Source organism: Corythoichthys intestinalis, chromosome 20 (genome assembly GCF_030265065.1).
Source record: "Corythoichthys intestinalis isolate RoL2023-P3 chromosome 20, ASM3026506v1, whole genome shotgun sequence".
In the NCBI taxonomy this organism is placed as follows: Eukaryota; Metazoa; Chordata; class Actinopteri; order Syngnathiformes; family Syngnathidae; genus Corythoichthys; species Corythoichthys intestinalis.
Window position 1 is genome coordinate 20144434 of NC_080414.1, and position 21651 is coordinate 20166084.

The 21651-nt window shown below is 38.6% G+C and overlaps 1 protein-coding gene across 3 annotated transcripts in view; it reads right to left on the bottom strand.

The window, feature by feature from the left end:
• The window catches only part of dlgap1b (discs, large (Drosophila) homolog-associated protein 1b), a 233648-nt gene that overhangs the window by 14068 nt on the left and 197929 nt on the right, over window positions 1-21651 (bottom strand). For all 3 annotated transcript variants that reach the window (XR_009061613.1, XM_057824079.1, XM_057824078.1), the window contains exons 7-8: window positions 8160-8527; window positions 7956-8035 (exon numbers count right to left, since the gene is read on the bottom strand). Coding sequence is in view for 2 of the 3 variants with exons in the window: in XM_057824079.1 (XP_057680062.1) it covers window positions 7956-8035; window positions 8160-8527 (448 nt within the window). In the remaining variant the exon portion in view is untranslated. The remainder of the gene's footprint in view (window positions 1-7955; window positions 8036-8159; window positions 8528-21651) is intronic.

A 21651-nucleotide genomic window follows, 5' to 3' on the forward strand; every position in this document is an offset into this window, starting at 1 on the left:
ACAGGATCAAAGCTACAAACCTGTTAATCATCGTTAGCTTTAAGTTCCAAACGCAAGCTGAACAGTTTGCCGTACTGCTTGGCAGGAGGGTGGGTTAAAGACTGTAGCGCTGTCTGAGCATGAAGCAGAAAAACAAATGCAGTGGTACCTCTACATACGAAGTCAATTCGTTCTGGGACTTTGTAAGACGAAATGGTCATATGTCGGGCGGGATTTTCCCGTAAGAATACATTATAATTCCATGAACTCGTTCCACAGCCTGAAAACTGACACTAAATCCTTGGTAAATACTGCTGGTACTATTGCAAATAGCATGTACAAAGAGAAAAACAAATATAATATGAATAAAAATAATAATAATAATAACACCTATAATAATGTAATGAATCGGGTTTTAATGCGGCGGTTGTTTTTTGCATGTTCCTGAACGCACCACGTGGCTGACTTGACAGAGTGAGAGGGACTTAGTTTTCACTTTGTTCTGCTTTTGGCAGAGAGTAGGCATGTTGTGTTGCACAAGTTCTGAAATAAATGACTAAAAACCTGACGAAGCTGTCGATTTTTTTGGCGATGTCACAATAACAATAATTGTCGCCTTAACTTATAAAGACTGGCGAACGGAGGTCGAAGGAGAACCGTCAAGATTGTAGACATTCTAAGTCCGTATTTTCAAGCCAGTTCACGGACGCGCTCATGGAGCTCATATTTTTCTGTCATTTCCATCTTCATTTCAATGGTAAACCACATATTTTTTCTTTTTTTTCACCACCTGCACCAACATTCTTGGAACCCATGTTGATTTCTCTCACAAGAAAATCCGCCGTGTGTTCGTCTTGCGTGAAATAAAGAAACTGCAGAGTTGTCATAAATCGTCGTATTTCGAGCATGTCGTCGGATGGAGGAACAAAAGGCAAGTCAAATTTTCGTCGAAAAGATCGTGTGTCAAAGTGATCATGTGTCGAGGTACCATTGTTTATATGGCGGAAAACACAGACAAGACTGAAAAAGCAGTTTCTGCTCTTGCACTCCTCTTTAAAAGAAACTGCAGTATTTTAAGCCAAAACAACTGCTGTGTTTGATAGAACAATATGTCTATGGCTATGTTCATACTACAGTTCTAAATGCACGAATCCGATTTTTTCGTGTTTTTCCGACTCGAGTGAGGCATTAACTTGACGGTCTGAACGTGACAAGTCGCATAGAACTGGACCATTTCAAATCCGATCTGGGTCACTTTCGTATGTGGTTCAAATCCGATCTGGGCCACATTTGTCCAGACTGTCGAGGCGGTCTGTACTGTCCAGTCTCTCAAATCGGAATTCATGCAGCAATTACGTCATCAAAAAGCGAGAGAGACGCCACGGTAGCGGTGCTGCTCTGCGTTATTAGCGCCTAGCTTGCCTTGAACACGGCTTTTTAGGAAGGGTCGGACTTGATAACAGTCATAAAAAAAATAAAAATGGGTTGAGGATAAGCCTGAGAATGATCGGTTTACTGTCTGCTCCATATAAGCAATATTTCAACATTGCTTACACGGCCGAGAGACGGTGCAAACTGCGCGTATATGTGTGTGACATGCACGGACAGTGCGTGCATGCTATCGATCCATATCCTTTGAATATAAGCCTAAACTGGGATTATTTATGTCTGTTATTTGTGTCCTCTTTTTAAAAAGCAAAATATGATATCCTTGAAATGACGGATGACAGCCAGCATGTGTGGTCATTTGTTTTGATGCTTCTGCGCATACTGGTCGTCTTGCTCAGCGCTTGTCGGACTGCGAATTAGTGCGCATGCGTAATACTTGAATGGTCTCAATGGACAAAGGCAGTCAGAACGGGCACGCCAAAAAAAAACAAAAACATATGACAAAATATTGGATTCGTGCATTAAGACCTGTAGTATGAACGTAGCCTATATGCTGCCACAGCAGATTCATGGCGCATTAAGCCCCCAAACTATTTTAAATGTCTGTTTTACCCTGAAAACCCCCGTTTACAGACGTCGCGCAACCGCTTTTGTTTCAACCTAGCCATAAAAAGAATTATATTTATTATTCAAAATGTCATTTAGCTTAGAATCATTAATTGATGTCTAATATTTAGTTTAAAAAAAGAGAACCACTTAAAAAAATTATTCACTCGCAGATTTTTAACTTTTAAACAAATTACATCACAATTAAAAATTTGGCGTCTGTAAAAAAGTCACGGATATCTACCTCGTTACTATTGCTTAATTGTATTTATTTGTTACCGTTGCATTTTTCCCGATATGTTAGATGATGAATAATCGATCCAAACAAAGAAAAATTGAGAAAAAAAAACATTTAAAAGGGTAACTATTTGAAAAAGGAAAATCTCAACCACTCCTTGTTGTCTGCGATTTCTGCATCGCGACCCTTGTTATATCACCATGTTTCACCCATAAAATCCCCCAAAAATCTGGCTGTGGCCATTCACAGCTGTGTCTTGACACTCGGTGATACATGCTGCATGGAGTTTTTGGATCAAAACAAGGTATAATATCTCGTTAAAATCGTGTCTTTAATACTGCTTTCGCGTGCTCTTGCCTCCAGTTAGGGTTTTGCTGTTTTTTTTTTTTTTTTTAAATGCCCTCCTGTTCAAATTTTTTTCTTCCCCCAGAAAACTGAGATTTTAAGCTTTCCAATGATGTATCACACGTGCATATCGGACAATTTTGAAATTTGGCCAAATCGGGGGTCTCACAGCGGAACTTCAAGTCACCTGAGTGTTTTCCGCCATATATTATTATTATTAAATATTATATATATTATTATTATTATCATTATTAAAAACCCGATGCTCTGAAAAATCCCTATTGAAAACACAACATTAAAACTATCAATACTGTACATCCTCAAAAGTCACATTGACAGGAATCTGGACCTAGAACTAGAGATAAGTATAACCGCATGGTGTGAATCAAGAAAAAAAAAAGATTGCTTCACAAATCTAAAAAAAAAACAAAACAAAACAAAAAGAAAAGGCAGAAAAACACTTTTGCCAGTCTCAGCTTGACCTGCCTCATAATCACCCACACACTGGAGTCACATCCACATCTTCACCAGACATGCACTCCCCCGTAAAGCTCCTCATTCATCGTTTCCTCCCTCATTCATCTCTCCTGTTGCATGAAACAGCGCGAGGAAGAGCGCAGGGAGTGAAGATCGGCCTACATCAAACACACTGCCGAGTGATAGTGTATGTGTGTGGCACGGTTAAAGAGTAACTCCTCCGAGCAGGTGTTCAGTCATAATGACCTCAGCATGCTCCATATCGGCCCGGCTAACAACTTCCTGCAGGGGGCCGAGACGCCGGGCAAGGCCAAACACTTGAAAGCAGACAGAAGGGAGCTTATCAACAAGATAGGAGGCGGGAAAGTGTAGAAGAATACATTTTCCAATACGTAAGAGTTGGAAAGAACAACTTTGGGATAGAGGACGGTATAAGATTTACTAAACAGCCCCGATATAAGGTGGAAATAGTGCTAACAAAGACGGCAGTGTACAAAGAAAAAAGCGTCGTGTTTGTTTAATGGCTCCTTCCACTCCCGCTCACTTGATGCTAGTTCAAACAACACGGTGAGGCCATGACCTGCAACTGTTGCACATGAACACACATGCACTCACACAGGTGAAAAGACAAGGACAAAGATGCAGAATCAATGTAGACTGGGAGGACCTACTAAGAAGTGCAACATGTCCTGTCAAAACTCACCCCTTCAAAATAAAAGCATACTGGTATCATTTTAGTTCCTTCACATTTTGTTTTCATCCAAGCTGTCAGAAGGTCCCCCCTAAAATGTGGAGTAACTGTCTCATTAAACTTCACACTTTAATTTTGAAGGTCTTATTTTTGACAGGATGTGTTCGTGTTAGGCCTATGTTGCCCGAGTACTGCCGAGAAAACTGGGAGGTGTGTGATATATATATATATATATATATATATATATATATATATATATATATATATATTAGGGCTGTCAAAATTATCGCATTAACGGGCGGTAATTATTTTTTTAAATTAATCACGTTAAAATATTTGACGAAATTAACACACAAATGCCCCGCTCAGACAGATTAAAATGACTGCACAGTGTAATGTGTACTTGTTGTGTTTTTCGGAGTTTGGCGCCTGGGTGCGACTGATTTTATGGGCTTCAGCACCCATGAGCATTGTATAAGTAATTATTAACATCAACAATGGCGGGCTACTAGTTTATTTTTTGATTGAAAATTTTACAAATTTTATTAAAACGAAACCATGAAGAGGGGTTTTAATATAAAATTTCTATAACTTGTACTAACATTTATCTTTTAAGAACTACAAGTCTTTCTATCCATGGATCGCTTTAACAGAATGTGAGTAATGGTAATGCCATCTTGTTCATTTATTGTTATAAGAAAGAAATACAGTACTTATGTACCGTATGTTGAACGGATATATCCATCTTGTGTCTTATCTTTCCATTCCAACAATTTACAGAAAAAAATGGCATATTTTATAGATAATTTGAATTGCGATTAATTGCGATTAATTTTTAAGCTGTAATTACCTCGATTAAAAATTTTAATCGTTTGACACCCCTAATTATATATATATATATATATATATATATATATATATATATATAATTTAATCATTAATTCATCTTCTCAACAGCTTATCATCACAAGAGTCGAGGGGGGTGCTAGAGCCTATCCCAGCTAACAACAAGCAATAAAAATAAATAAATACTTTCAATAAACACACAAAAAACATGTTCAACAAATAAAACCCTGGAAAAAACTGTAAATATTCTATTTCCAATTATTAAAAATATATGTTTATTAAAGGGAACTTCGGACTTAAAGACTCTTAAAGGCTCTAACAAGGCACAATTGTTCTCTTTTACTGAAATTTTATTAGAAACACATAAAATATTGCCATTGATTTAAAAAATCTCTAATATTTAGTACATGTTTTCACCTACAGTGGGCGCCATGTTTTATGTGCGCAATGGACGCTCGGAGCGATGACGTAGTTTGTCACTCACTAGACAAACACTACCGGTTTTCTGCAATTCTTTCTATGCAGCGAAACGTCCAACACATGTGCACATTGGGTAAAAGCGGCGAGTTCTTACTATTTGTGTTTTTATTGAGTCTTTAATTACCTTTTCATAGCGTTAAAATACTTTTTGCATGTGTTTCCCTCTCAAACTTTTAAGCATTGCGTTTTTCTTGTGGTAGCTTTAAAGCAGATTGTTGATCTGTTGACCACATTAGTCACGTAGCGTATTTAAAACATCCTTATTTGATATTACTACGTTTAAGTATTTTCTTAAGGCATTGTAAATATGTTCTGTCAGTATGCATCTAAACAAAACAAGCTGAAAGTGCACGGTAGTACTTTGGGTGTCGAATTCGCCTTTAGTAGGACATTTTGCTGGTGTAGCACATTTTGGCAGAACAACGGTTTTGTCATACTCTCGTCTCGTCCCGTCTTTCCTGTTCATTTTGCTTTTGCAGCTCGTTTTGTGAAGTATCAACAGTGCTGTCATGCTGATTAATGTTTCTCTCGGGTTCAAATTGAAAGGGTTGAACAGATGACATGTTTATGTTGCTAGAGTCATACTCTGGAAGCCCGGCAGCGTAGCCATGTGACGTCACCGCCCAGCGACGTCAACAACAATGGCGACCTACTAGTTGATTTTTACAAATGGTATAACAACGAAAACATCAAGAGGGGTTTTCATATGAAAATATTTTAACTCATAATAACGTTAATCTTTTCAGAACTACAAGTCTATGCACGGATCCCCTTTAAAAAATTATATATTAATGCAGAACAAATATACAAGCAACTGCCATTTTACAAAGAAACATTAAATTCTAAATTCTATGACATAGTCAACTTCGGCAAAGAGTTTCATGAGTAAAAAATGATTTGAGATATCTTGTGCCTAATTTTGACTATTTTATAACTAATGTATTATTTTGAGTTAATATTGTTGGACAACATCGGAAATCACACAAATTTTATAATCTTTCTATTTGAAGTTTCCGTTCCAAGTAATTCACCAATTATTTTGTACTTATTTACAATTTTTTTTTTCCAGAGGAACAATACTTTTTCATGAGTACAATTTTTTCACAGTAAACCACCAAACAAAAACGCACAAAAAAAGTTATGATAATCTTGTGTAAAATGGCCGAACTTGCATGCGGGACAGTGAAAGCGAGTGTTCCTCCAGTAGCTAACTTGTAAGCTCATGAAGCACACTCGGCTGCTTCTTTTCAAGCACACAACTAAACAAACCCCGTGAAACTGAAACAACCCCCACCCTGCGTGCACACAGCCGCCCAAAAAAGTGGCTTGAATCACAATGACTGCCGCAACAGATGGCTGTCAAACACCCTCCCCCTGTACCTCTACCTTCACCGCATCCTCTGGACCCAGCTGTCACTTTGGGGGCCCCCTGCTCAAGGAAGACGAAAAAAAAAAAAGGGGGGGGGGGTCAGTCCGACGCCAACCATCAGTGAACGGAGACAGCTGCCGCACACTGGACATAAGAAATCCCTCTCTGTCCTCCTGTTTGACTTAACTCATTCACTGCCATTGACAGCAGTAGACGTCTAATCTATTTTAACTTTGATCATTCACTGCCATCCCTCCCTGTTTATTTACCGTGAATGACAGACCAATTAAATATAATTATTTACTAGTTGCAAAGTGTTCCAGCTTCCCCTTAAAAAACAAGAAAAATCTAATGTGCATTTGAAATATCATATTTTCCGCACTATACAGCACATCGGAGTATAAGCCGTACCTTCAATGAATGGCCTATTTGAAAACTGTTTTTATATATTGGGCGCACTGGATTATAAGGCACAGTAGTAGTAGTAGTTGTTGGGGTTATATTATGCATCCACTAAATGAAACTGCGTTAAAGCGAATGTCATGCCATGCCAAACCTAATGAAAAACTACAGGAAATGTTTGACCTCTGTAATTACAAACAAATGCTACAGTACTAAATATTAACATTCGTTTTCTCAGGTGTTCAAATACTTATTTGCAGCTGTATCATACAAAGAAATTGTTAAAAAAAAAAATCATACATTGTGACTTCTGGATTTTTCTTTTTTGATTATATCTCTCACAGTAGACATGCACCTACGATGAAAATTACAGACCCCTTTATGATTTCTAAGAGGGAGAACTTGCATAGTAGCAGGGTGTTCAAATACTTATTTTCTTCACTGTAATTTGACATATTTTCAGCAGTCTTTTTTTTAGGCATTTCTGTTGGCGTGCAGTCTGGTATCGCATGCTTAGTTAAATAATCACAGCTATTTTGAAAGTTAATTGTTTGGACTAAAAATTACAAATAAAAATGCTACATTCTCATTTTTAACCTCTTAATTGTGTATTATTTACTTAAAATATAGATATGTTTTTCATGAAAAATAAATAAGGAAAACGTGTTAATATTCTTTTTAATTATTCATTTTTTTAATGATGGAAATATTTTTAATTAAAACATTAAAAGGAAAATACCATATATCACTTTTTAGATTTAATATGTTTCATTTAAAAAAAATAAAATAAACAAAATGAGAAAAACTAAATATATTTTTAATTATTAAAAACAAATTTGTAATAAATGAAAATGAAAGAAACAGGTAAGTTATTGCAAAAAAATAAAAAAATAAACAAAAATAAAACATGAAGTCTACATTAATATAACAGTGAATAACATGATTTACAATGAGCCGATTAGTGGACAAATAATCTGATTAGTCAACTATCAATATTGTAATGGTTTTGTGGCAACCATTGTGAGATTTTTCTCATTCAAAATATGTGCTTTGGCTCAGTTGAGGTTAGGAAAAACAACTCACAAGCTGCTCGGATTTCACTTGGCTTTGTCCATTGTTGTCTTTTCACTCACCAGCGCTCATCTTCCACCTGAATTCCTATAGAGTGGAACTTGGACTGCTCTTCTGAGGGCCCCTCCTCCTCTGGCTCCACCTGTTGGAAATAAACCGGCTGTCAATCAACATGTCAAGCTCTTACCTGTGGGCGGGGTGGTCAATTACTTGATGTTTTTCACATTCCAAACTGAAATGAACCCGTAAAAGGGTTTCACACAAACCTGAATCCCAATGGAGAGGCACTTTCGAAGAGCTTCCCTTTGCGCCTTGCTGTCAGTGGAGACTTGGGCGACGGCGGTGGACGCGACGGCGCTGTTGGCGACGTGCTGGCTGGCCGGGCCGTGCACCTGAGCGTTGGCCGCTTCGATGGCGGCCGTCAGGGCCTTCATGCTGTCGATGCTCTCGGTGGAGTTGGACAAGCCCGGCTGCGAGCCGATGCCCTTGCGTGGGCCCGAGCCGCCGTCCATGTAGGCGTCCTGGGCCGACTCGGTGCTGCTCTGCGCCGTGATGGATATGAAGGGTTTGGACGGGGTGGTCCTCGGGGGGACGGGCGGAGGGGTCTTTTTGTAGGTGGTGATGCATGACGACACTAGGGGAAAGATTGACAAAAAGGAAGGTTAATAATGGAATAATAGAGTAATCCAGAAAATTATGCAGCACAAATAAACAGAATATTAAAAAACCATCACAATATTGTTCTTAATGCATTACAATTACAGTTTAAATTTAGAAATACCGTTATTTTCGGAATATAATGCGCACCTGACTATAGACCCTACTCACTTACATCACAAAATGACGTGTCGCTGTATCCAGCCGCCATATTGTCCGTATTTTTTAGACCTATTCTCATTGTTTTCAATTAGTCGTGCAAGTTATAGAGCAATTCATGGAAGCCCCGGTGTTATCTGACGCTGTAAACTCATTGGATGCGTTGCATAAAAGGCGTTATGTGGAAAAGCTTCAGTTTACCCATTCGCCAGATCCGTATTTGATGCCTAAATCAATGTTTTTCGACCCGCTGTCTTCGCCGTCTTTGCCTGACATCTGCTACCCTGATATTTACAACTACCTTGTCCACACAAAATCAGCCTATTCTCACGAAAGTTTGAAAAACTTTAAGAGCTTGGAGGCTTATAAATACTTCGTTGCTGGTTGGGTGAAACAGGTCCTCGTCCACGAAAATTCGGCAGGAATCTATCTTGTGCTCGGGAAGGTGAGTTACGAAATTTTCAATTCAAAATCTTTTGTTCTTGCTAACATCCACTGTCAAGTCTAATGTATTTCCTGTCATTTGTCAATGGAGCTAGGGCTTTTAATGTTTATATGGTTTAGCGATAGCACTCTCACTACATACATATATAATATGTAATAAATATGAAGTGCGATAGCACTACTCCAGATTGTCCCTAGTTGAATTTATTTTTTGGCTTTTGACCTCAATAGTGAAATTGTAAATTAATTGTATGACAACTGTCTTATTATCCCCTTATAATTATATATTTTCAGGTAGTTCATTCACAACGTCTGAGTGTATGTTGTCTGCGATTAGCCTAGCAATGATCTTAATTGTGGTTGTCAGCCCAAAACCCTCTAAATATATATTAAATGCATCTTACCAGATATAAAATGACTACTACATAATCTGTGGTCGTCGTTTGGAGCCCAGTTTTCTCGTCGAATTGCAGCAGTCCATCTCGCTCTCCTCTCCAGGTCTCTCGGAATACGGTAAAACTTCAAGTCTCTCCATCTATCTTCGTCTATCGTCTATGTTTTTGCAACCGACCGCCACACACGACTTCACCATTTTGATTATTAATGTTAACGAGCAGAAAAACACGCCATAATAGGAGGAATTTACGAAGCGCTAATGCATTAACATGACGAGTATACGGACAACATGGCGCGGGGGCGTGGCTGTGACGTCACGTGAGTAGGGTCTATAAGCCGCCGCCAGCAAAATTTGACACAAAGACGGCATTTGTGCTTATAGAAGCTGCCCTGGACTATAAGAAGTGCCTGTCCTCACTGTATTATGGGATATTTACACTAAAAGATATGAACCAGTAACACTTCATTTGACAGTTGCATCATAAGACTTTCATAAAACCAAATGAACCACCAAGAAACTTTGAACCAATTGGCTGCAAAGCGTCATTGCTTCAAAATGCTTCATTTGGTCATCACTGCTCCCTTGGGGGAGACACTTAACCAATGCTGCCACCTGCTGTCAACACTGTTGTCGTCCAGCATGCCTCCTAGTATGCATTGTAGCATTTCAGATGTAAATAACAATCATAATTCATCTTCTGTGCAAATTAGTTCTTCAGTTACTGTTCCACTTGTTTCATTATTGCTAGTTATGGTATCTAGTAACACTTTATTTGACAGTGGTACCGTAAGACTGTCATAAGACAATCATAATTATGATATGACACTATCGTGTGCATTACTGAATGCATATGACATATGTCATATAGTGTCATCCGGCAAATTATCTCACTTTTGAATGGATGAGAAAGACCCGAGCTGGATATGAATGGAGTTAGTGACATAATTTGCCGGGTGACACTTAATGACATATGTCATATGGATTCAATAATGCACATGATAGTGTTATATCATAATTATGATGGTCTTACGAGTCTTATGTGAAATAAAGTGTTTCTTATTAATGCAAATAAATCAACAAATAAGCCACAGGAATCAAAATGAGGGTAAAAAGTAGCGGCTTATAGTCCGAAAATTACGGTACATATTTTAGAAAAAGAATTCAACGACATAATTTTTGACAAAAGTAAACCATTTTTCAAAGTGATTTTTTTTCCCAATTGAAAACTTTTAAACCATATAAAAAAAAAAAAAAAAGACAAAAATTCCTTTCCAAATGTATTTTTGTATTAACTATTTAACTATTACAAAAAGAATAATGTGTTAATAATTATATAATTTATAGATATAAACGTTCAGTACAGGCCAAAAGTTTGGACACACCTTCTCATTCGTGCGTTTTCTAAACATGTATAGCATTCTAGTATCTACGAAGTAGCTATCCTTTGCTTTGATTAGTTTTTTGCACTCTTGCCCTTCTCTGAGTTTCAAGAGGGAGTCACCTGAAATGGTTTTTGACTTCACAGGTATGCCTTTTCGGGGTTAATTAGTGGAATTTATTGCTTTACAGTGCTGCAACGATTAATCGATTAACTCGAGTATTCGATTAGAAAAAAATTCGAATTAAATGTGGTTGTTTCCAGTATTCGTTTAATTAAAGTGGCATTGTAATGGTTTATTTTGAAAGTGTTTGCATTTCGTTTTATTGATTAGGGTGGATACACTGCCCTCTGGTCTGCCTCATTTCACATGAGTGAATCCAGCTGCTCCCTGTTAAGACCAACGTAAGCCAAGTTTTTGTTTGAGCTAATATTTTTTAATGCATTCGAAATTTAGTTTACAGGTATATTCCCTGAACCATTTGTTAAGAGCATTGTTTAAAAAAAAAAAAAAAGTTGCCATTTTATAGCATTTAAGCTAACGGACTTTTGCTATGTAAGTTAGCCAATTGTGTTTTTGTTGTACTTAGATCCTTATTTTTTAAATTTTTTATACTGTTTGCTCAGCTCAGGTATTTTTTTTTTTATGTTCCTTATCCGATTACTCGATTATTCGAACTAACTAATTCATCGATTAATCGACTATGAAAATAATCGATAGCTGCAGCCCTATTGCTTTATCAATGGAGTTGGGACCTTCATTTGTATTGCATTGAATGAGGTATGTCCAAACATTTGGCCTATACTGTACAATATACAAGCATAATTGCATTTTTTAAAAACCAGGCAGGGATGAAACACAAAGATCAGTTTTGCATTATGGGAAGTGTAGTGCCTACATTTCAGGGACACTGCAGTCCAAAAGAGCATCAGATTAGGGCCGTCTTGAATAAATCTCAGTGCTGTAACAGGATTAGCACATGAGCCTCTTGACCCACTGATCTAGATGGCTGAATTTGCCATCCATAGTGATGCTACAAAGCCGAATCCGTCCAAATAGCCGACGAAGGGCAGCTCAGTGCATGGCATGCTCGGGTTGCACTTAGCATTTACAATGAAGCCTCTCAGATTCACACTTGTCAAACCTGTACCCATACACGCTCAGAAACTAACTACTTTAGATGTTATTGTGAAGACAATCAGGATGTCACAATATGCACAAATCATGGAAGTAAAAGTGGCTCATTATTGACGTTTTGGAGGTAAACATTGGATAAACTGGTATTTGAAAGCAGTACTTTACTGTAAAATTGCCTCAAAACAGCATGGTGATGTGCTTGCACTCCAAAAGGATATTAACAAGCTACTGCTGCCGCAGTGCCTTTCAACCACACCCAAGGCCAAAAACCATCAGAGCCTCCGCCGAGGCCCGCGTTGTCTCTCGAGAGGTCAACCGAGAGGCTGACATCATCCTCATCCTCCACCCTCCCGCCTCGCCACATGCGAGCGCGCGGACACCCGAGCCGGCTCGAGGAGCGAGCAGATCTTCAAAGGCGCGCTGGCGGTCGGGCGGGCGTGGTGACATCAGCGTTCCCAAAATAACACCCGCATCGGCAGCCGCAAAGCAGATGAGAGATGGTTGACTTCCTGGGTTTTCTCAAACAGCCGCTTGTGCTTTTTAGCAGTGTTTTTCCTTGACTTTGACATTTCAGTTGAGGATTATTCACACATGCAAGGAAGGGGAATCGATTTCAAGCAGTCTTTTGTTTAAACAATTCAAAAGCTCTATTAAATTTAACAGGGAATCAAAGTGATAGTCAGTGCGATAAATCCAATTTTCTGCCTGGGAAAAAATTTAATCAAATACGAATCGGGAATGGAATTTTTTTTTTTTTTTAAATGTAATTTTAAAAATATAACATTTAATAGTAGTTGATATAGTTTACTTATTAAAACAAATTTTATTATGGTATTTAACTTAAAATTATTTATGATTTCTATAAACTTATTTTAAATAAACATACATTTTCCGTTTTACCCTGGAGACCCCCATTTACAGCGCAACTGCTTTTGTTTCAACCCAGCCATAAAAAGAATTATATTTATTATTCGAAATGTCTTTTTTAGCTTAGAATCATTAATTGATGTCTAATATTTAGTTTTATAATTAAAAAAAAAAACAACAAAAAAACAAAATGACTTTATAAAATTATTCCCTTGCATATTTCAAACTTTTAAACAAATTATGTCACAATGAAAAACACTAAAAACTAAATAGGTCACGAATATCTACCTCATAACTATAGCTTAATTGTATTTTTTTTTTTTTTTACTGTCGCATTTTCCCCGATAGTTTAGATGATAATCGATCCAAAAAATAAAAGAAAAATTGAAGGGAAAAAAGAAACGTTTAAAAGGGTAAATATTTGAAAGAGAAAATTTCGACCACTCCTTGGTGTCTGTGATTTCTGCATTGCGATTCTTGTTATATTACCGTGTTTCACCCATAAAATCCCCCAAAAGTCCGGCTGTGGCCATCCACAGCTGTGTCTTGACACTCGGTGAGACATGCTACATGGAGTTTTTGGATCGAAACAAGGTAAGTACGCGATAATATCTCGTTAAAATCATTGTGTCTTTAATTATGCTTTAATTATCTCATGCTCTCACCTCGAGTTAGGGCAGGGGTTGGCAACTCAAAATGGTGAAAGAGACATATTGGACCAAAAAACATGTCTGGAGTCGCAAAAAATGAAGAGCCTTAAATAAGCTTAACAATGAAGGGAACACATGCTGTTTGTATCTGTATTAGCTATATTAGCCTACTATCAAAATTCCTGAGTCGGCTAATAATATATAATGAACCTTTATGATTTAATGTTTTTCTTTCCCTGCAGTGCATCCAACGCACCACGTGACTACTCTGTTGTATGATGCCAACTCAAGTTTAACTTCATTACAATATTAATTATTTCATTGTTTTTATGAAATTTTAGAAATGCAAGAATGCATCTGATTTTTGATGTCGTTTTTATTTTGAGGTTTCGAAAAACAATAAAATGGAACGTGCATAACATGCCCCTTATTTGGTCATGTCTTTGATTTTCTTTGTTATCTCGGTTTTGGTTTTGAAGCTGCAAATAGGTCTTCTGATATGTTGATGAATGTCTCCCCTTCATGTACTCACCATCTGTGAACTGTTTTCTACGCTTTATTATCTCCCGGGTTGCAACAAAACATGCAGCAATAGTGGAGTTTGGCGATGCAATCCACTTCTTAAATCTATTTTTTTAATCTATCCTCTAAGTTCTTCAGAAGTAATGGAATTGCACTTTTTCTCTCCTAAGTGGGTACTCAGCGGCGTGTTTGTTTACAATAGCCACCTTGCCTGGCATCTCGCCCTGCTGATAGAAACGTGTGTCCCATGCTATGACGCAAATCTTTGTTGACGGAAATGTTGAAATGTAATATTTATTGTACAAACTTTTACAGCATTGGAAAACATTTGTGTCATTTGTGTCCTCCTACAGAAACAAAACAAAATATATTTTGCTCAACCATCTTTTTCCGTTGTCAAGCATTTTTGAAAATGCTCCAGGGAGCCACAAGGGCAACGCTAAAGAGCCGCATGCGGCTCTCAAAACACGGGTTGCCGTCCCCCAGTTTAGGGATTAAAAATTTTTTTTTTCCAAAAATGCCCTCCTGTTCAAAAATTTTCCCCTTCAGAAAATTGAGATTTTATGCTTTCCAATGATGTATCACGCATGCATATATGACAATTTTAAAATTTGGACAAATTGGGGGTCTCAGAGTGGAACTTCAAGTCACCTGAGTGTTTTCCACCATATATATTTAACGTAATCTACTTCTATTTAAACCACATTGCAATTTATGATTTACTATCACTGATTATTTAAAGTACAATTTTATTCATTGTATGTTATTTAATTATTTTATTTCATTCCAAACCTATTTTTTTTTCTGATTATAATTAATAATACATTTGTAGTTCACCAAGGTATTTTTACAATTACATTGATTATTCTGTGTATTATGATCGAAAAAATTGTTTAGTTTTCAAGTTGGGATTGTTTTGGAGTTAAAGTGGAGTCTTAACTTGTGGTTATGCATATTAAGTAATCGAGGATAATCTTTTGGAGACATCTTATAATCAGGCTTTCAAAAGGTGTTGAAAATGTTCAAATTAGGCCCTCTGATTATCGGTATGCGTATACACTAGGGTTGGGAATCTCTGGCATGAAGCCGATTCGATATGTATCTAGATACACAGGTTACAATTCGATTAAAAAAACGATACATTTTTTAGGCCGAGCGATTCGATACAGTTTAAGAATGATGGGGTTCGGTACAGAGTGAAAACGATACGATAGTAAACATTTGTTGTGTGTGTTTGTACAGTATTTTAAAAATATATATATAAAAAAAAAAAAAAAAAAAACACATTTTAATAGCAAAATTAAACAACAAAATTTCATACCAATGTTATGTTTAATTTTTTTATGAGAAAAAAAAAGGCTTACTAAATGACCGTCATTTTGTTGGATGGGATTGATAATACAATAAAACTCGAGTGACAGACAACAATAAAGTGCAGTAATTTAATTACTGTATTTCCTGGTGTTTTGAACACAATAGGTAAGTAATTTAAGGTAAGTGCAAACTTTCAACGTAAACATCTTACAAGCAAAAATATAATATAAGCAGCTCTTGAAAAAAAATAATTAAACCTGTTAGTGTTATCATAAATAAATAATAAATTATGCTTTACGACTGGTATAACTGGGGGAATAAAAACATGGCATTTTAGACAGACAGGTCTATAATCATTACTTTAACCTTATACACAGCAAAGTCATTCACTTATGCCTGTGCTTCCACATTTTTTTATTCCTCATCACTGTCTATATCTCTTTTGTAGGGCAGATTTTTCTTGAGGAAGATCAACTGATCCACATGTTCATGTTTAAAAGTGCATGTGACACGAAAAAGCATGTTTATTTCATAATACACGTGGTATTTTATGCTCCTGAATGATACGGACCGCTTGGATGTGTGTGGAAGCGATCGCTATATTTATTTGGTTTTTTGAATCCCGCGCCATGAAAATGAGTGACTTCCGGCTTTGGTCTTGCATTGAGGAGGAGGGAGCTGTGACGTGTACGGGTGAAGGCGTCCTCTTCACTAAACAGCTGTACTGTTGTGTATGAGGACTAAAGCCTGAGTTATACTTCCGCGTCAGACCTACGCCGTCAAAGAAGAATCGAGTTACGACCCTACGCCGTAGCCTGACGCGCACCTCTCGATTTTTGTAACCTTCGCGTCGCGTAGACGCGTATGACGTAGCGAAAACGGACTGTGATTGGTCCGCTCAGACTGTTGTTTCCGGTTTACCGCGAAAACACCGCCATTGTACAATAGAATCAAACATTGTTTTCTACACGCAAAAATGGACCAAGCAGACGGGAGTATCATCGAAGAGCAAGTCTCGTCAAGAAATTATTATTGTGATTGCCAAATGGCAAGGTCGGCGATCGAAAAAATAAATAAATGGAAGAACCACCGAGACGTGGGTGGTCGGAATCGAGTGGCCACACGAAGCGGTGACCCAGTCGGCCAAAAACTGCCAACTTTTTATCACTTTATGTCATATTTTTGGTTGGTGCACTTCATCATTTACTGTGTACATATGTTTGCTGTGAGTCTGTGACTTATTTACGTGTCACACTTCAAGTATATAAAGGATAAAGCACAGATTTGGTGTCAAGAGTTGTTTTGATCTTTAATTTTCAATAACAGACAGTTCACACACACGATACATCATCACTGATTGAGAGTGCCTCGGTGCTTTTTATGATAACCTTAAAATCAAGCCTCCCAACGCAGTTTGGGAAGTTCCCTAGACGCCAGAAATCTGCTATGGCTTCCCACTGGCTGGTTGTAGGACACGGCAAACAAATCAGGCTGGAGGGCTTTGCAGACCTTGAACGCAGTGCTCGACGCCAGTTTGAAGCTAGCCGCCACAGCTAGCTCCCTCCACCCGAGTCTAAAACTCTCTGTGCGGCATCAAAAGTCGGCCAGACCGCCTCGAAACCGTCTTCTGCGTCGCCTGCCCGTCAACATTTGTATGTTCCATAATTATTCAGTGTTGATGAGCAGAATATTTACTTTCAAGAGTTCCATCTTGCATTGTTTATTTTTTCTTCGACTAGCGGAAGTAAACAAGCATGCCCCAAAACCGTACAAACATAACGTCACATCCCTCTAGTGGCTTGGCGGTGAATTACAGAGCAACGCGTTCCCTCACCGCAGAACTATCGAATGTCGAATGACGCCGTAGTCGCTACGCCGTCACCGCAACGCGGGAGTATAACTTAAGCTTAAGGATTCAGCTGATTTTGCGGATTAATACGTTTATTTTTCGTATCACGCCAGCCAAACGGCTGCAGAAAAATCTTGCTTTATGAGGGAGAGGCGTGTGTGCCTTTTTGGAGTTTCAAAAGGGTCCCATTCACCCTGGATATTGGCCAAGCCCTACTACTGTGGGACAATTGGACTTACGAGGAAGTGAGTAAAAATCTTGTTTTGTATTATGTCAAATATTAATACAGCAATTACAAAGTAAACACTACAAACTTTCTTTAAATAAAGGACTACTTACGTTTGATCAATGATCGGCATGTAAAAAGCTCTCCTCGTGCACATTAGCTGCACGTTAGCTGCAAAACAACTGCAGCTGCCCTCCTCCGGGGAACGAACTGAAAATTGCTCTCCGCCGGGCGGTTTGTCGATCCGCGTAGACAATCGACAACCCAGTCGTCATGCCAAATAATCCGGGCTAGTTATGTGTGATTTTCCGCTTCGAAGACTTTGAAACATCACTCGGTTCGGGTTAGCATGTCGGCTAGCTGTCACGTCTCTTGGTTTGTTTACATTCTCTGAAGCCGGGGAAGGGAAATGACATATGTCCGATTTAGGTGTCATAAAATGTCGTTCGGGAGGTGCGACAGTAAAGGTGAAGTCGACAGTTTTGACCATTATGGAGTAATTTTGCCATGTCGTCCTAAATAAGTGCATTTTTATTATTTCATATTCCATTTAGCACAAGACTGTTATTTGTCATGACCATGCCATTTATTTAGCATTTGGGGAAAATACTTGGATAAAAAGAATATCATGTAAAAATATTGAAGAGACAGAAACAATGACATTTTGCAGCTCTCTTCGTCGCCTTTTCCTCGTTGTGAATAGTTCCCCCTCAACGGGCTGACTGGTCCTTCTCAAGCCATTTATTTAGCTATTGGGGAAAAATACTTGGATAAAAAGAATATCTTGTAAAATATTGGAGTAGAGAGACTGAAACAATGACATTTTGCGGCTCTCTTCGTCGCGTTTTCCTTGTTCTGAATAATTCCCCCTCAATGGGCTGAATAGTAAAACCGATGAGCCCAGTCTCCCGCTGATGTCATCCACCTGTTGGGGACGCTAGAGCCCTATAATGGTAGGCGTGGCTAACCGGCAGATTAAAAGACTGATTTATTGTCATCCGCGCTTTGCTAAATTGTTGTATATAGTCGAATCGTCTCAAAATATGATTCTAATTCACATAATAATGCTATTTAAGACTTTTTTTCTCCTGTCGTATGCTCTTTAAGTAGACTGCGTTTCGTGGAAACAATATCTCCAGCAGATCGTGCTGCCCTTTCCACCATTGTAGCGGGTTATTTTTCAGGGTTAAAAACTCACGATCTCTGTACCGCTTCACACTTCACACTAGCTCTGTCCCATGCGAACAGATCTGGCTGCCTTCGTCACTTCAAAGTCCGACTTTTGTTTTCCTGGGTGCGTTTAAAATCAATCGCTGCACGTCGCTGGCGTGGTGCACAAACTGTCCATTGTTTTAGCATGTTGCTTCGTTGCCACTACTAGTTTTTTTCTGGGCTGTGAAAAAAACGCTACAGAGCGTGCGTTACAGTGGTTTTGTCACCTCTCGCATTGTTATGACACGCCCATGACGATCGGGTAATGACAGCGACTACTAGCGGTTCTGCCGAAATGAATGGGAAATTGAGGCAACCACGGCGGCGGTCACAATCTAAGTGCACTGTGTGGTGAATGACATAAGCGCAGCATGTGAGGTAAAAGCTAAATTATTATCATATTAAGCAATGGATTGAACTCGGCATTAGAAGCAAATTCTTGTGCTCGCGATAGCCGAATTCTCTCTCTACTATTGGTTCATTGAATATTTAATGGCTAATTACTGTCGAATGGTAAGTTTACTATCGATACAACTATCTCTCACCTGTAAAACAGGATATCCGGTCGTATCGGTTTATCATTCTCAAGCTTAGTATACACTTCTTAATAAATGTCCACGCGCTTACTACACAGAGGGTGACTGATGAATCAGTGGTCACAATCTGTTTGGACTTTTCCCAGCTGTCCGAGGGAATATGACCGACACGACAGGCTTTATCTGGGCAAAAGGTCACCGAGTACACGTCCGCAAGGGAGAGGCGCAGGGCGAGGTCCGCCCGCCCCCCCATCCGCCACGCAGGTTCAAAGGATAGAATGTCAGACGCTTTCAGGGCTTCCATCCCCTCAAGTTATCTAAAAGTCAGTCAGATAATCAAACGAGCGAAGCTGTCAGTGTGGAAGCCAAACGCTCCAGAGGATGACAGCTGTTTGGAAAGCTCAGACAGGTTAAGTAAACACGAGCCAGAAAGAACCAGCGATAGAAACGCACGACGTTAACTCGGCTAAGCCACATCAACGCAGACCACAGACTTCCTGCCACTGATACGGCAGCCGAGACCCCCGCCCACGCAAAAATCAGATACTACAAACACATCAGCGAAACCACATGAAGTAACATCGGCGCCACTGAAGTGACTGAGAATGGATTTGGCTGCATGTCTAAGTACCCAGATCATATTTATCATGTGTGACAGCGACCATTCCTCCAGAAGTCTTTCTCAATTGAAGCATAATAATACAGGAAGCGCTATGTTAACTGTGCAGACAGTTTGTTTTAAATAGAATTAGGGCAACTGTACTTTATGTTTGCTGAGGAACTTTCACCATTTCAACAAACACGAACAGTCCAGTTGCTTTGATTCAACCTTTGCATATTGCTATAATCTTGACGACTAAGCATCTATACAGACAAAGATACTTGCAGGTCCTTTGATCACTCTTTTGTGAGTGACACGAGCCATTTTCAAGGAAGGTTTTGTGTTTTTAACAATCATTAAAATGAAACACTTTTGCATCAAAGCCGGCATAATGACCTGCTCAACACCGTAACCAAAACTTGACAGAGATTTAGCCGCAATCTGATAATCTACACATACTGTAACAAAGCCTGAGTACTTTCTCTGATTGCTCTCTCGTGACTCGTGAGTAGGGTTGGGCATTGTTCGAATTTGAACGGTTCCAATTCTGATTCTACGTTTCGATTCCGATTCTTTTAACTCATTTGCTCCCAAAAACATATAAATATGTTCTATTTTTAATTGTTTTAGTGTCCCAAAGACGTATTTATATGTCTTTTACGTTTGTTTTCATAAGAGACATCTCTGGGTTCTGATTCAACTGATCTCCAAAGCACAAAGCTGAAAATCCATTTTAAAGCAATAAAACTGGCCATTGGAGGGCAGTAGCGCATTAGGTAAGACCCGCAACCCGATTCAACGGCAACGAACGGCCGGGGTGCCGGCGGCGGACGACCGAGCAGAACGACCAAGAGGACGCCCGGGATGCTAGGCGCTGGACGACCGAGTAGAACGTCAGGGACCACCAGTGCAGCGGACGATGTCGTTGAGTCCGTGCTGCTCGCCGAGAAGACCCCGCAGAGACTCATAAAAAAATCCATGTTTATGAGACAGGCGGCAATGTGGGAAAACTTAACTGGCTGTCGCGGCAAAAACAACGTCATCTCAGTTAGATATGTGTAAATAAATTGTTACTTTGCTATCAAAAGCTCTATTTGTCTTGTTGCTTATGTTTTTTTGTAAAAGGAAAACATTATTCAGATGTTTGGGATGTAACTAAAGGAAAAAATAGCTGTGTTAAAGTCAAAGTTATGTTTGAAATGTATGCTTTCACAAAAAGCTCAATTTCTGTTTTTTCATCAGAAATTGGAAAATTGCTCAAACTAAGCTATTTTCTAGTGCTGATTTGTAAAGAATGAAAAGATATGAACTAACTTTTTTTCAAGTTGAAAGAAGAGAGTCTAATCTTTCTTTTGGTGGGTTCCATGTTTATATGGCAATAGAACAGAATTTTCTGCGGGCCTATCAAAATCAGTCAAAATCCAGTAAAACGGCCGGGAGCGAAGGGGGTTGCACCGGTGAAAATGGCTGGAAGTGAATGAGTTAATAGGCAGGGTAAAAAAAAATTGTATAGTTTATATGAATTTCTTACCTTCTTGATTATTTTTTAAATTATATGACCTTTCAATTAACTTTGCTATGAATTCTCACAAGGCTATTTCTAACTTGTTAATAAATATCAGTCTTTGAACTTGAATGTGATGAAGTTTCTTTCCACAGGAGTGCATTTTCAAAAAGATGTACTGTATATTTTTCAAAAGCTCACGGAGAAAACATTTACACATATTCTTTTGCCTATGTTTTAGAGTGTCTTATGCTGCAGGCATTTATTGTATTGCCTCGTTTGTTTTAGATTATATTTCTACAAG